The sequence below is a fragment of the Miscanthus floridulus genome, chromosome 1 (genome assembly GCF_019320115.1).
Source record: "Miscanthus floridulus cultivar M001 chromosome 1, ASM1932011v1, whole genome shotgun sequence".
Lineage (NCBI taxonomy): Eukaryota > Viridiplantae > Streptophyta > Magnoliopsida > Poales > Poaceae > Miscanthus > Miscanthus floridulus.
In genome coordinates this window covers 153,734,395-153,751,095 of record NC_089580.1, presented here as the reverse complement: position 1 = coordinate 153,751,095, position 16,701 = coordinate 153,734,395, and the positions used below count along the sequence as shown (strand labels likewise).

General features: G+C 43.5%; 1 protein-coding gene across 1 annotated transcript; it reads left to right on the top strand.

The window, feature by feature from the left end:
• The first annotated feature begins 10,795 nt into the window (after positions 1–10,795).
• LOC136498343 (zinc finger protein 2-like) lies at positions 10,796–11,351 on the top strand. Its single transcript, XM_066494290.1, has one exon. It carries the CDS (start codon positions 10,827–10,829, stop codon positions 11,190–11,192), a length of 366 nt encoding a protein of 121 aa, XP_066350387.1. The 5' UTR covers positions 10,796–10,826; the 3' UTR covers positions 11,193–11,351.
• Positions 11,352–16,701: the final 5,350 nt, after the last annotated feature.

The window sequence follows — 16,701 nt, the reverse complement described above, 5'->3', positions numbered from 1 at the left end:
ATGGCACCGCTGACCCACCACTGGCCGGCCAGCCCTCTCCCTCTCTCCTTTCTATTTGATCGTAGCCGTCCAATCTGGATCGGACGATCCGAAATAGAAGATACCCCTTCGCTGGCGTTTTTATAAAAAGGCCATTATAATTATTTGAGTCTTAACCCACAGTCCCTGTTTTTTTTCTAAAGAGCCCTCGGGTTTTTGAATAACTTAACCCGTAGTCCATAGCATTTTTTCAGAATACGTTTTCTTCTTTGGAAAGCGTAGTTTCTTCGGTTTAGATCCAAAATACGTTTTCACCTATTTACAATTTTGCCACTAATCTTGTTTTAGCCATAAAATCTCTGTTTTAACTCCGATTTGATCCGTTCAACTTGCATTAGGTTCGTAATTAAGTAATCTACATGTTCATACTACTGTTAAGTATATTTTCAACTTTTAAAATTTGAGGTTAGATTTAATCTATTATTTTACTAAAGGAAATCTTATTTAATTCATAACTTCATCGTTTTAGCTCTGATTTTTGTGATCTTCATGTCTGTGTGTTCGTAGTGAGACGTAGATTCGTTTTGACAACTTTTCATCTTGGTTTTATGCTGTTGGTGTACTGTTCTAATCTATAGCTTTTGTTTGCTATGCATGATTGCTTCTATATGCTTGTATGTTGCTATGATTATCGAGTATAGACGGTGAGCAATTCGTGGGTGACCAAGAGTACTACTTTGACGAGCAGGATCAGCAGGAGTACTTTGTTCAAGGAAAGTATAGCATGAGATCATCCTTGTTTTCTATCAACTTTAATACATTTAATTCATGTTGCATGTGTCACCTTGATAGGAATTCCCTAGAATTGAATTTATACCTTGTCTCCTATGGGATATGCATTGGATAGCTTTGTTAGTGATCAATTAAACTATGATCTTGTAACTTGACTAATGGTATATGCAATAAACATTAAAACATGACTTTTTAACAACTTGGAAACATGGGGCTAGAGTGTTTAGTTACTTTCTAAATGCTTCAGATTCCTTTCCCTAAGGACTTATCTATAAGTGATCATTCGGGACTTACAGTACAGTTGTGAGGGCTACATGGCTCTAGCTTTAGCTCAGTATGAGGACCTTTTCTAGCTTGTTAGTGGTTACCTTTATTGGCGTAAGAATGGCTTGATGAATCGGGTATAGGACAGCCTCTACTCTTATGTGTATAGCCATGATGGAATTGTGCCATTCAACAGGGGGTTCCTATATCTGTTTGTCGTGTGAATCTAATGGTCCTAACTTGTTAGACAAACCTTTGAAAGGCTTCATTGTGAACCCTGTCAGCTCACCTTGGAAGTGTTTTGGGAGTAATTAACTCGGGCATATGGGTATCACGACTTACAGTGAAAGTGTACAACCTCTGTAGAGTGCAAAACTGGTATATCAGCCGTGCTCACGGCCACGAGCGGCCTTAGAACCCTTATGGAATAGATCACCATTAAGAATTTTTTGTTTATGCTATTCATTATTCATGTTTACTATGATCATGTGTTTTACTTTGGGAATTGAAACAACTTGTTGCTACTCTTATGATAAAATTATGACAATTAAAAGCTGAACGCTGTTAAACCAGTGTCAAGCCTTTTGATCCTCATGAACCCTATGTTACATTTGTTGAGTACGACATGTACTTACGCTTATTTATTTTTCCCATATTTGATAAAAATCCCAGATGGGTAACAAATGGCTATGGTAATAACGATTTTCCTAAGGAATACTAGACTTATGGTCAACCAGTCGATGTCCCTGTGATATGGAGCTTCCGCGAGAGATCTTTTCTTTATACTTCCGCTATATCTATGTGAAGACTCTGTCTTAATATTCGTGATGTAATAAACACTTGTGATGATACTATTCATAATTTGTCGGCTTATGTGTGTGACTGATCTCTGGGCGCACATAAGATTTTGCATCATATTTTGTCCTTAAATTTGGGTGTGATAAGTTACGTGAGCTCCGCTGCTCCTGTAACCTAGGCTAGTGTAGGCGCTAGGGTTGTAGATGGGGGTCGGCTCATTAGTGGAGCTAGCGCTGGTCCCAGCTGGTCGGCGTGGCCGTCCAATGCCATCGCCACCGCGCCAGGTGCGCATGGGGGTGGACGGAGGACTGGACTGTTGTAAAGGAGAGAAAGGGGAAGGGCTTATTTACATAGGACCAGTCTGTAGGAATAGTGTTTTTACATAGGACCAGTCTGTAGGGATGTGGGGGAACACCTCCACGGGTCGAATTGCTGGTATCTCAAGGGTGTTTTTGCATATGTGCCAGCGCGCGTGGGCTCCCCGCCGCGGGCTGCCTCCGCGCGTGGGCCGTGCCTCACCTGTGGTCCCACGCTTCAGTCACTCTGGGTGCATGGACCAGGTGCGCCTAGTGGAAGTTAGGGTGGTTTTTGTTGTTTTCTTTTTTAGAATTTATTTCAAACTTGTAAAATTTATAACTTAAGCTTGGGAGATCCAAATTGGGTGAAACCAATTTTATTAGTTTTGTCTTGTTGTGCTCTACATGTTAGAATCATAAAATTTGTTGTTTAACACTTTTTTATTTACTGTTTTTATTTACCTAGAAAAATACCTTTTTAAGCTTCCAAAAATGATATCTTGGGCCATAAGTATCAAAAATTCATGAAACCAATTTCATGGTTTTCTAGTGACTTACTCTAGCTCAGAAACATATAATTTCCGCTGTTTGGCCGACTTTTATATGTTGTACTATTTTCCTAGTAAATTGTATGTTTAACTTGTATTGTTTGTATCCTAAATTATATATATATATATATATATATATATATATATATATATATATATATATATATATATATATATATATATATATATATATATATAAATGTGAGGAATTTAGGTGATATGCTATTCACAGCATGTGTGCTGCTGTATTTTTCTAGGAATTAAATTTATACAGCAGCTGGACTTTTGACTTTTTGTACATTGTTGATTATATAAATATAAGATGAATATGGTAATGATAGAAAAGGAATGCAATTTCAAACTTATCTATGCATGCTACTTGATGCTTTCCCAACTTTTACCCTTTTTGATAAATGATTGATGATCATGCTATAGTGTTTTGTGAACCCCTGTTGATGTGCTAAAAATACATAAAACTAATGTGCCTAGGTGAATTAAAAATAATTGCCATCTCTACCAGAGAAGAGATATGCACCTACTCAGTAAAAAGAATTAAAATTTGATTACCATCTTGCCATTTCTATGATATATGTTTAGTAGTAGAACATTGATCAAGATTGACATGGCTAAATTTAGTGTTACCCACATCAACCCTAGTGTTTTTTTATACTAAACTTAATTAGTTCTTGATAAATAAATGTTACGGTATTGTCTTATTGCTATCTTAGTATGACAAATTCATGTGATGTTTAGTTGGCACTTTATTCATCCATGTGCCTTCGTCAATTTTGTTATGACCTTATACTTGTCCTTGTTTGCAATCACGTGATGTTTTGGTTTTGCTCTTTCTCATATGCATGCATTGCATCTTTGTATATATTATATAGGTACGCTAGATGTATGACCAAAGGGTGAAGAACATGGTGCTGAAACCAACCAAAAGGCAATGTTGGTGAACGGATCCAGAAGATGGGAGGACCCTAGGGAATACATGTCAGGCAAGAGATGCTCGATAAGCGAATATCATCTAACAAACACTGACTTATTGTTGAACCCTAGGCAAAGCCCTAGTGCATTCTAAGCTTTCTACCTCTCTTTTAAAATACACTTGAGTTTATATTTTGTATTGTGCATTAAGTATAGGAGTTGAATTGAAACCCGTTGCTGCATGTCTTACCTTGTCTACAATATATATACTTGTATCATTACTAGTATGTATAGGTCGCTCTATGCTTAGCTATGCTTAGACCGGTAGCAGTCGGGTGATTCCTATCGCCTGCGAGACATAGGTGGCTACTCTAACACGGTTGACTATATTTGCTATCATAAAAACAACCAGGTGATAATGGATAACTAGAGACCGGACGGGATCCGGTGCTATATATTATGGTTGTTGTTGATGCCGGCTAGGCATGTATTCTTTGATCCCGTCTATGTCATTTAAGGACCGCTTCGTTGTCGGACCTTGGTTGAGATTGAAGGTACCAAACACATAACAGGGGCCTGAGTGACCGTGAAGCCGATTAGCTCATTCGGGTTGAGTATATTGGACTGCTTAGCATTGCTGGGAGGAGAGCCTGAAGGAAGGGGACTGTTTCAAGACCATGTTTGCTATGGGCTTCGGGCTTACGGAAATTCATGTGAGGATGCAGGATCATGAGTTTTGCAAAACGGTCCAGACTCACCGCCGAATGGAGTGAACGGTGACCCACGCGAGCTAATGTGGGCTCGTACGGATGTGTGTTTGGGATTGCCCAGCTAGATGTAATCGATTCGAATCGCCATCTCTCCCAGTTAGTGAGAAACTTGGTCACTGTCCGGCAGTTGTAGTAACTGATGAAACATGATGGTTCTATTGATCATGATAATTGAATATGGTTACTACTGTGATACTTATTAATCAAATGATTGTTACAGGATAGATGCAAACTTACCTATAATTGGCTTCATTGAACTTGATGCTAAAAATTTGAAAGTAAGGACTTACATAGGAAGCTCTTTTGCAAAAGATTATGCTATCCAACTAGCTCCACTAAATAAACCATGCATATCCTTGGAGTCTTCATTTTTCTCCTATCGGGTAAGTCTTGCTGAGTACAATTGAGTACTCAGGGTTTTATCCCACCCTGTTGCAGGTGAAGTGTTATGTCTGCTGAAGGTGGTGATTAAGTGCCGGTGGGCTCGGCTATTCTGTATTTGCTTCTCATCTATGCTTTTGTTGGAGGGTGTCATCAGAGCTAGCAATATGATTCAAAATTATGATTTGGTAATCATTACAAAGTTATGTTGTTTTAACCTAATGGATTTGAAACTGAACTTGTATTAATTACTTGTGACCCTATTGTAATATTATTTCCGCTGCAAACTCTATGTATGTGATATGTATTTGCTTAATCAAGTACAATCTTGGTTGTGAAGTTGATTTATCGAGGCCTTCGTGGTACTCGACAGACTACCGTGTCTATATAAGTGACGGTATGCGCGTGTCAACGTGTTTAACGGGATAGTCATACTTAATCTTGTATAAATTGGACGGTTCTATCACATGAACAAGACCATATAAATAATATATAGATTAAAGAAAGATTTATATGAAATTGGCCATCAACAGGATGACAATAATACCTCTTGTTTTGGGCATTTCGCCATAGCCCTTACCTTTTCCTTTCGGATCCATGCTTAGTTTATTTATGTTCACCGGATCAATGTGCTTCATAAATTAATCAACTAGAAAACCAAACAAGTAACTTTCTTTTTTAGAAGAGTCGGCCCCTCTTTATTCAACAAAATATGAATTACAAACTCTATTAGGAGTTACAAACCAAACATGTCTTCCTACCGATAAATTAATAGAGCCTCTAGCTAGATTATGAGCATCAGTGTTCTTCATGAACAAATTCTACTCTTGTCAAGCTCTCCCTCCTGGACTTTATCTGCTACAATTGGACCATATATATCTTCCAAAACCTTCACCATGTATACTTCTCACCGCATTGGCACAGTCACTTGCCACCCTGAAGGTATGAAGACCAATGTCGCTGGCAAGGGCCAGTCCCTCGTGGCAGGCTACTGCTTCAACTGCCTCCGCCTCGGTACAAACCCTCCAACACCAGTGCAGACGCTCCCAAGAAGTTACCATCTTCGTCCCGGGCACAACAGCTGTAGAAGCCTTGCATGAGTTTTTGGAGGTCATCCACGTTGATCTTCACAAAACCACTCGGTGGTCTGATCCAGTGCGGTGCTGGACCCCCAACCGCTTGCTTCTCCTTGTTCCTTGGCCTAATCGTCTCCAGCTCAATGTTGAATCTTTTAACGAACCTGTGTGTCGAGAAAGGGCTATGAAGTTGGTTCTCATGTAATGCCTTGCGTCTCGCATGCCAGATCGCCCAAAGCCGAACCACCACCCTTGAGATTTCCTCAGGTTTAAGTGACTTCATCACCTCGGCTAACCAAGCCCGGGCATCAGGAGTTTGAACCTGGCACAAGAATTGTGTAATTTCCCTCTCCAAAGCCCATACACATTTGGCTAAGTCGCAATCAAGTAGGGCGTGCCCCAAGAATTAGCTTCGCCACATAATGAGCTAGCACCCCCATCTGGCACCATGTTTTTGTGGTGTCAGACGTCTCCCGTCGATATAGAGAGCCTAGCCAAACGCCAAAGGGGAACATGGATTTTTTATGGAACTTAAATTTTCCATAACTCGCACCATTCCTTCTACAGCGCCCTGGAATCGAACTTTTGCTCGATCTGTCCTATTTCTAAGCTGCAGTCGTCTCTCGTCTCCATATATATACCAGCATCCGATAAGCCGAACAGACAAATATGAGAAGATGTTAGACTTCTCATAGTGCCGAGCCCAAAAATCTTCTTGTGGTATAGTGCTTTTTTTTAGAATTTCGTGCGGTATAGTGCTTAACGGTATAGAATAAAGAATTGAACAAATTAAATTACTTTATCCTTATGGGCTGATGGAATTGGGCAGGACAAAAGGCCGTCAGGGGACACATTAGTTGGGGCCCCTGCTAGCCTCCCCCAGTATGCATAAGCCCACAAACAGCCAGGAGTAGGTTTATTAGACGTTTTGTTCTTCTCCAGAGGACATTAACCTATGGCGAGAGGTGCTGAGAAATTAAGCTATGGCGAGCGCCATATGTGATCTTATGGGAAGCTCTACCCTGGCTCTCGATCGATGGCGGCACATCTACGGTAACCGGCCTTCGTGTTGTTTATCTCAATTGCGCAAGATAAGTCTTTCCTTTTTTAACGCATGCACAGTAGCGGTTTCTTTCATCCGCAGGTCGAGTTTTTTTGTAAGTCCATTAAGCTCTCACAGATTTCTATGGCTTTTAACGCGGCCACGCCACACGGCTGCTGAATGCTGCAGCAGTAGCCGCTACAGTAAATACACGCTACAGTAAATGTCAGTTCACAGCCACAGGCCCTGATTAAGCTGTGCACAGTGATCACTTTTGTACCTATATTCATTATTACGCTGAGAGGAAGCAGCAGATGCCAAACCTAATAGAGGCAAAAGAGGGCCAGGCTAATAATGACGACCCTGAGCGCGACGGTGAACGCCGACTCGCGGGCTACACACAACACACGTCGACGGCGACGGTGACGTACGGCTGCCGGTGCAACATGACAGGCGACGGACTGGCCCGCGCTCTCGCTCTGTCTTTTTGCAGGATGTACTACGCGCGCGCTGCCTGCAGGCTGCAGCTGCAGTTGCGACCACACCACGATCACTAGCGGAAATCAGCTCTTTCGCCGAATGTTTTTATGTTTGTCGAGTATATTTCTTCGGACACTCGGCAAACAAGTTATTTATCGAGTGCTGCGAAAAAAATACTCGGCAAAATAATTGCACTTGACAAACGATACAAAAAACACTCGGCAAAGTTCGACACTCGGCAAACTAGAAAAAAAAACATTCGGCAAAATTAGGCACTCGGCAAAGAAATATGTTTGCCGAGTGTAATTGTCCTGGCACTCGACAAAGAAATATGTTTGCCGAGTGTAACTATTTGGCACTCGGCAAATAATTTCATTTTTTTCTCTTCTAACCTTGAAACTTTTTCTACTCTCTCCACATACAACATGTTATTCCATGTTAAAATTTGGTATATATGTGTGGATCTGTTTGCTATATTTAATTAATTTATTGCATTTGAAGAAATTTTTTGGTATAAGTCAAATTTGAACAGCAAGTGATTCAAATAATAGAATAAAATGAGTAGAAAAATGATATCATGTTATTGAGTCCAGTGTGAGGCCTTACCTGGGAAATGAAAAGAATTTTCGAACATCTTATTCAGGAAACACGGACCATGAACGTGTGGCCGAATGGTTTTTAAATTCTAAAAAAAGCAAACGAAGTCTGAAATTCATGAGATTTGTCATGATATGATGATATCATACGTGGAGGCTGTGGTAAAAAGTTGGGAAATGTTTCGCATAATTTATCACGTACGACTGTTTACAAACCGAAGCATCTCAGAAGAAGAATCAGTAGCGTTTAGAAGGAATCGGTAAGATTTAGAGTCAAAATGACGGTTGAATTGGGGTTTGACTTCAAAACTTTTTGTATAGGAAATAGAGAACATAGATTGTTTCATGTGAAATTTTTGTAATTTTTTGGATCCGTTTGATAATTTTAATTTATTAAGTGCAATTATGGAATTTTAATTGATATAAATTAAATTTGAGCTTGTAACTGCATAAAATAATGGAATCATATTCGTAGAAAAATCATATATATATTGTTGAGTCAATTGACAAGGTATTTTCAAAGTGCATCGAACAAAAAAGGAAAAAAACACGTTATGGAAAATAAGGAAATGAAAAATAACTAATATATTTGCCGAGTGCCCAAAACCCTAGACACTCGGCAAAGACAGCTTTACCGAGTGTCCTCGATCCGACACTCGGCAAACTCGGCTTTATAAAGTCTCCCGGCCCTCTCCTGGTGCCGCCCCCTCTCCTCCCTTTCTCTCTCTCCATTATCTCTTCTAGAGAACACGCATACAGGAAAAGGAGAGGAGGCAGTCGGCCTCCTTGGGTTGGCTCAGGCGGGCCCGCACCCGCGCCCCAGTGCTCACCGGTGTTGGTGGCCGGTCGGCGGCGGTCTTATGGCTAGGGCCGGCGGTGGTGGCTCCAGTGCCCGCATTGGCGCGCTGCTGTTCGTGTCCGCCGCGGGGGACGCCGACGCGCCCAGGCTCAGCCACCTCCACACCGTCTCGCTGCTCTCCTCTCACCACCGCCTCGCTCTCCCAGCTCATCGCCAACGCTCGTCTCCTCGCCACGCCCGCGCCAGGCCCCTCCTTCGCCGGCTTCGGTTCCGCCCTCGTCTCCTGGCTCCGCATGGGTTACGCGGCCTCTCGTCCGCCGCGCTGCCGGCGCCCTCCGCGGCCACGGCCGTCCCCGCAGTGGCGGCGCTGCTTGACTCCGTCGCTGGCTACGGCGGGGACCTCTGTGAGCGTGCCATGGCCGCGCTAGCTGCCCTGGTGTCCTCGGACACCGCGCGGCCTTCCTTGGCGTAGGAGGCCGGTGCCGTGGTGCCGTACCTATGCCGCTCGCTCGAGCCCGCCAACGGCGTTGTCGCGGGATGCGTGCGTGGCCGTGGCCGCGCTCGGCGGGGTGGCGGCACTCCTGTCCGCCTGCGCCGGCGGCACTCTAGTGGCGCAGGCTGCGGTGCCCGAGGTGCTCCACAACCTCGCAGTGTTCCTAGACCTCCTCCCGGCGTTCCGCGACGAGAGCGGCGCGGTGCGTGGTGGCGGCACAGTTCCCGGAAATCGGAAATGGGTGTGGTGGTGGCGGCGTGGGGGGGGGGGGCAGGGGGAGCCCCGGGCGTGCGGCGGTGGTTTGTTTTATATTTTTCGAAAAGTCTTTGCCGAGTGTCTGTTTTAGCACTCGGCAAAGTGCTCGACAAAAAACACTCGGCAAAGACAGCTTTGGTGAGTCTTTGTTTGCCGAGTGCCATTTGCCGAGTGTAACACTCGACAAGTCCTTTGCCGAGTGCCCTGGGCACTCGGCAAACCTACTGTTTTCGGTAGTGCTTCCTCCGTCCCAAAAGTATATAATCCTGCTTTTCAAATCTTATCTTAAAAAAATATAGTTATAGAGTTAGATATCACCTTTTTAATAGGACCCACAATTAAAAATATTCCTACGTGACAAAAAAAACTAATATCCATGAGAAGAACATTTTAGAAGACAACCATTTGTACAATGACAGAGAAGAGGTAAATGCGTAATTTTACACCTACACTGATCTTACCTCGAAAAGCAAGATTTACATTTTGACAGTATATAGACCACGAGTACTCTCCTGCCATGCATCTCTAATCTAAAAAAAGTAACTGTCTGAACTTTTGTTTCTTGTTTCTGTCGTCTTTTCATCGCGCGTACAAATGGCACTGTGGATTAAAAAAATGAATAGACAACTGGGGGAGGAGGAGCTGCTGGATGATCGTAATTGTCTGCGTCCCCCACATGTCCAGGAAACATGAATAGGCAACTTGTTTTCTGTCGTCTTCACTAGATCGCCCATTTAAATGGTGGATATATTATATATATATAAATAAATAAATAAACAAAGACTATGTATACCAGTAGAGTAGATAAATAAATAAACAAAGACTAGACAACTCGATAGGAGCTGATGATTGAACAACTGTAGGTGCGTGTGTTTGTAGAAATAAAATATTAATGCAAACAATTTTTCCCCATATTTATGAGACTTTGTGGTAGTTGTAGTAGGTAGCCTTTTGGTTTCCCCAAGAGAGAGATGCCTCTGGTCCGTCCGTCCGCGTGACCGCGTGGCATGACATTTCCTTTTCAACCAGTAATCTTCTTCTTACCGTGTGTACGTTTCCCCGGCCGGGCGGCCCCTGGCCCTGATAGGAATCCTCTGGAGGACATGCATCGTGGCCTCATTTCTGCGACTTGTTCCTGCCTTCCTGGGCCGCTGCTGTTGCGGCGCTGCACCATGCCCAAACACGTGAGGAAAAGCGTGCGCCACACCGGCCGGTTCACGTACGTTAGTTGCTGCTGTACGTACGTGTATTTATATTAAGCTCTCGCACAACAGTCGCCACACAGTACACTCTCACATACAGGCAGCTAGCTAGACTCTAGCTAGCTATAATGGAGCATCAGGAGCTGGACCTTGAGCTCAGCCTCCAGCCCTTCTCGGCGGCGGCGGCGTCGGCGGATCCTCCGGGATTCTTCGTCTGCACCTACTGCGACCGCAAGTTCTACAGCTCGCAGGCGCTCGGCGGCCACCAGAACGCGCACAAGTACGAGCGCACCCTCGCCAAGCGCCGCCGGGAGATCGCCGCCGCCATGCGCGCGCACGGCGCCCGGCCGGCCGACGCCACCACCTCCAGGCAGATGGAAGGGCATCAAGCGCCTGCAGTGCAATCTGCCGCCTTGCAGCGCGGCAAGAGCAGCTCTCTGGAGCACGGCGGCGTCGAGCGTGCCGACGAGTTGGACTTGTCTCTCAAGCTATGATGATTAATTTGTGCATGTCTCGCTTAATTTTTAGCCTTTTGCTGCACCTCTGTATCTTCTTTTTCTTTTTTCCCCTTTTTATTTAGTGTATGTTCGATATATATGGGGATATAGCCAGCAGCTAGCCCTCTATATCTCTCTCTCTTTGCTGGCTTAACTTTGCCGCCTGTGTTTTCCAATATGATTTAGTTTCTCCAGCTGCATGCACGTTACTTATTGTTGCCTCTTGCATATATAAATTCAATCGAATCGATGGAATTTCTTGTCATGGAAAAGGAAGGAGGACAAGCAGATTTACCCACTCGTTTCTCTTAATTTATTCTTCCCAGATTTGTTGATTAATTTTCTCACGGTACGTACCTAATCAAACAATTTTGGGTGTGGAGGCCAGGGCTTCTTCGTTCGAGTGATTCCAGGTTGTTCCACTCGATCGATTTATGGGCAACTGCTAATTTTCTCTACTACACTATACCATGCATGTGTTCTCTTGATAAGTCGATACATATGTACCAGTTATTTGGGCATATTATTTGTTTAGGATTGTGGATTCCGCACACCTTAAACTCCAAAGCCAAACATTTCAGTTCTTCTAGAAATTGATTATCAAAATCCAAAGCCAAACATCTTCTACCACTTTAATCGTCCACACAATTTGATGTGAATAATTGGTTATTAGCATTCGTTGATTACGGAGGATAGATATTCAAAGTTTGCTAGCAGTAGAGAGATGTTATATGGATATTTCTCCACATTGGATCGTCCCATCCTAGCCAATCCCTAACATGTGCTAATATTTCTTACTATTTTATTATTCTGTAGTGGATCCACCACACGACCACCTCAGGACGTGTCACAAAGAGTAAACCGTAATTCTCTTGGTAAATACTTTGAGAATAGCGAAGATCACCTAGGCCCAGAAAGTTTGTACATAGCCTGCTGCTGCTGCTGCTGCTATATATTATATATATTATTAAACCGCAAAAGCATATATATGTGTACCATGTCCGCTTGTGTATTACTGCTCCCTCGGTAATCTTCGTTTAAAATTAATGTCATATAATTTTAACTTAGCTAGCTAATGTGTCGGCCACCTGTCATCGTAAAATCATGCTCCATATATTATTATTGGACGCAAGTTGTTCTAACTCGTATAACACAAATACGGATCATAAGGCCGGGTCATATACGGGACATAGAGGGGCGCGCGACAGCATTTTTGGAAGTAAAAAAAGAAGACGAACGAAAAAATAATCACTTCACTCTTTAATATTAACTATATATAGATATATAGATACATATACATAGAAATAATATATTAGCATCTATAATAAAATGAATCCACTATCAAAAAGTATTTCATGATATATCTAATGGATATAGTTTGATATAATAGATGTTTGTCATTTTTCTATAAATTTAGTCAGAATTAAAGAAGTTTGACTAAAAACAAAAATGACTTACAATTTGAAAAAGGGAAGGTACACTGTTTAGATTCTAGTTTACTTTTAAACATGGTTGGCTACCTTATAAATATGCTTATTAGTTACTTTTAGATATTTTCCTATATTTTCCATTAATTATATGCATTATACATGGACTGATTCACGACATATTGCGTGCACTTGTCTTCATTCTTTGGATGCCCGTTGCCATATTTTTTACCCTTTTGTCTCAATGCAGAGTGGTGATAACGAATATGGATATATACATACATACATGGAAAATAAAATTTATGGAATCAGATGACAAATAAATCAACTTTAATTTGCACTACTAAAAAATGATTTAAAGAGGCGATTAATTATTTCCACTGCATCTATAAATCGCTAGGAGGTCCAGAAAGGCTAAACCCGATTTCTGAAGATAAATCAATCGATAACTTAGTCTTATAAAGGTAAAGGTACAAGAGCTATATCTGAACTCCGAAGACAACTTCAGGAACCCTGATACAAGATTGACTTGACTCTAACTCTACCAACTACGTTATACAAACTACTAAGCTATAGAAATATGAGTTCAACTGGAGCTGCTTATCTAAACTCCGAAGACAACTTCTGGAACCCTGATACAAGCTTGACTTGACTCTAACTCTAGCAACTACGTTATACTAACTACTAAGCTATATAAGTATGAGTCTCCTCCTCCTCCTAGTCCTCGTTGGAGCACCTCGCAAGGATGCCATTGCAAGGGGCAAGCTTCCGGTTAGGTAACTCCGTGGAGCCTGTTGGCCTTCCCTACGCACAAGTGGGTCTCTGCTAAGCCTTCTCCTAAATCGCTCCCCACCTCCTTCACTATTGTGTTTCTGGCCAAAACGCCGTGGGTCACACGTTCCCTTAGTACAATGTAGGAGGCCTCTCCACAACTCAAAGGTTCTCGCAAGACTACAAACCTCTTACATAACTCTTGGTGCATACAAGCACTCATAGCTTGAGGTATGCAAACCTCACTAAACACTAGACCTAAGCCTAATGCAAGCACTAAAGCAGTGGTCTAACTAACCTAAGCACTTCGCAAAGCACCTACACTAATCACCAAAATGTTCCATAAACACTTTAGTGTCTAGCACAACTAGAGATGGGCCTCAACTCACACTACAGTTCCTTGACCTCCAACACCCCCAAATGTCTAACCAAAAGGGTATTTATATCGCCCCCCATGAAATATAGTTGTTGCGGCAGGTTGTAGTTTTTTGTCGTATCACCATAAGGTCCAGTGACCCCACTGAAGAATTCTGGTGGTCGCCATGTCAACTAGCCATTGGAAAACTAGTTTTTGTCGACCAGTGCACCTTTTTCTCTGGTGAGCTTTCTCCTGTGCCACCAAAGAAATTCGGTGACCACTAGAACCTTCTGTGGATTGTCTGGACGCTAACCTATTCTCCGGTCCTCAGCTTTATCAACCACCGGAGAAATCTGGTGAAGGTTCACTAGTAGAGAAACGACCTTTGATCCAGCTCGAAATTTGGCTTTAGTCCCGATATTTTTCGCGTCCGGGACTAGAGAGACCTTTAGTCCCGGTTTGTAGCTCCAACCGGGACTAAAGGTCCCTGCCCAACGGCTACTGAGGCAGGCTTTTGCTATAGGGGACCTTTAGTCTCGGTTGGAGCTACCAACCGGGACTAAAGGTTAACTTTTACTCCCGGTTGGTCCCTCCAACCGGGAGTAAAAGTCTACTCCCGGCAGGAGGCTCCGTCCGGGACTAGAAAGGGACCTTTAGTCCCGGTTTCTGTCTCCAACCGGGACTAAAGGTCCCCTCCTATATAGCCCTTCTTCCTCCCCGAGCCTGAGCCATTTCGAGCTCAGTGTTCTTGCTTCATCGCCGACCTCTCTTCTTACTCATCGCCGGTAATCACAAGATTTCTTCAATTCCTCCATCGATTCTTCTGTTCTAAAGGTTACCAACTTTATACTCTCATGTTTCATCAGTAGCATATCTCATTTTGTGGACTAGATATATGTGGTTTTTTATGGTGGATTTTTTTATTTGTAAGCCATTTAAGCTCAAAATCACTTTAAAGTTTGCATATTTGGATGAAGGAAGGTTAAAGTAGTTATTCAAAACTAGTATTCAGCTTTCATTTCTAGCATGCATAGCACACTTCATGGTTTAGTGATATAGAGAATTTTATAGTTTTTTTAATTTTATTTGTTTATAAAATGAGAAATTTATATTATATTAAAAATGAGTATAGAGAGTAGATGTCAACTACTTCCGGGTCCTTGGCCTCTCTGCGAACACAAGGTTGACAAGTACCCTTGTGTGTTTGTTTTGTGATGAGTGATTGTCAATGTGATCCACGAAGTGGGTTGAGTGGTGACTAACCTTACCATGGCGAAAGCTATGTGTGCGACATGTCTTTTGGCTTGTGTTGTGCAGGTGTGGAGCTCGGATGCGGTGGTCGACGGCGAGGTGAAGGTCAAGGAGGACGTGCCGTGTCGACAGACCGGGAGCGGTGAAGGACGGACGTGAGGCTTGGACCGAGGGACCCAGAGGCCAGGTGACTAGCCGCGGTGGCTGACACTTGGGACATCGACAAGTGCAAGAAGACATGGAGTGACGGTGTTGACCGGGTCAAGACGACGGACGCGTGAGTCGAGCGAGGCTCAGGAGGACTTGGCGGGCCGGCCGGTCGAGGACGGCGGTGACACGCGTCGGATGGCGGGGGACGCGTATGGAGTACGCTACTCGTGGACGGTTTGATGGTTTGGACCTCAAAACCATCGGATGGACGGTTTACGGGTTTGGGCCTCAAAACCCGGGCGGAGGTTCCGAGGAGGGACGGACGGCACGTGGCGGCATCGGGGAGTTCGCGTCGAGGCGAAGCTACCGGTGAGAAGGCGCGGTGGCCGTCGGATCAAGATTACACCGGGTTGGACAACAACGCCCTTGGGCTTAGCGGTTCAACTCATTTGTATCCAGGGGCAAAACTGGGAATGTGTAATAGCCCTGTTAAATAGGATGAGGGAGCCCCCATCTCCCTCACCTCCTCCAGTTTTCATTTTCTCCTTTAGGGTTTCTTCCTCTAGTTTGCTTCCATGTATGAGAGAGGTCCACAACTCAAATTGTGACTTGGTTTTGAAGGAATCGGTGGCCGTAACCACCGTATGTCCTCCGGGATTCATGATTTAGTTGTGTTCTTGATGTGATTTTGGTGTTCTTCACGAGCTCCTTTTGTCCCTTCTTGTTTCCCCTCTCGTTTCTTCGATTTGGGATGGTTTTGGTTCGTTCTTGTTGCCTTGGATCGATCAGTGACATGAGTAGAAGCTTTCCACCGAAGGAAATCCACTAATTCCTCACGAGATCGCAGATCCGGGCAATTTTAGTTCTTGACCTATTTTTTGGGGGTTTTCTTCAATTCCTTCGATTCACGGAGTTAGAGTTTGTCTCGGGCTATGATCTTTTAGAGGTTGCCTTTCTACTCGCTTGTGAACTCTTGTGCAAAATTTCAAGTCATTTGGAGTTGATTTGATCAAGTTATGGCTTGATTTAATTTTTCCCGAGAAACTGCTCGTTCATACCGGACGTGTCCGATATCATACCGGACGTGTCCGATATTTCTCACTTTGGAGTTTTGAGCTGAAATTTTGTGGAGATCTTCCCTTGGTGTCTAAAGAGCTATGGTTAAAATTTCATGATTTTTGGACACCGTTTGATGGGGTTTCGGATTTTTCTCTTTTGGTCAGCTTGCTGCTGAAAATCCCGGACGTGTCCGAGATCATACCGGACGTGTCCGAAAATACCGGACGTGTCCGATATAATACCGGACGTGTCCGATATTTGCAGGAGCAGTGCTGTTTTATTTTGGGAGTTTGCTCGTTTGGGCCTCGATCTGTGGTCCGTTTGCTCTGTGGTGACCCGCTGTGTTCTGAGGGAGCATCCACCCTTCTCTAGGGTCGTGGTCACCAAGTCTTTCGTGTATGGTTTTTGGGGATTGATATTGGGACAGTGGTCGAAGATTTCGAAAGAAATTTGAGGCTCCCATTCACCCCCCCCCTCTGGTCGCCGTTTC

Excerpts from the sequence above, each read along its gene's own strand:
- LOC136498343 (XM_066494290.1), top strand. The coding sequence starts at position 10,827 with ATGGAGCATCAGGAGCTGGACCTTGAGCTCAGCCTCCAGCCCTTCTCG.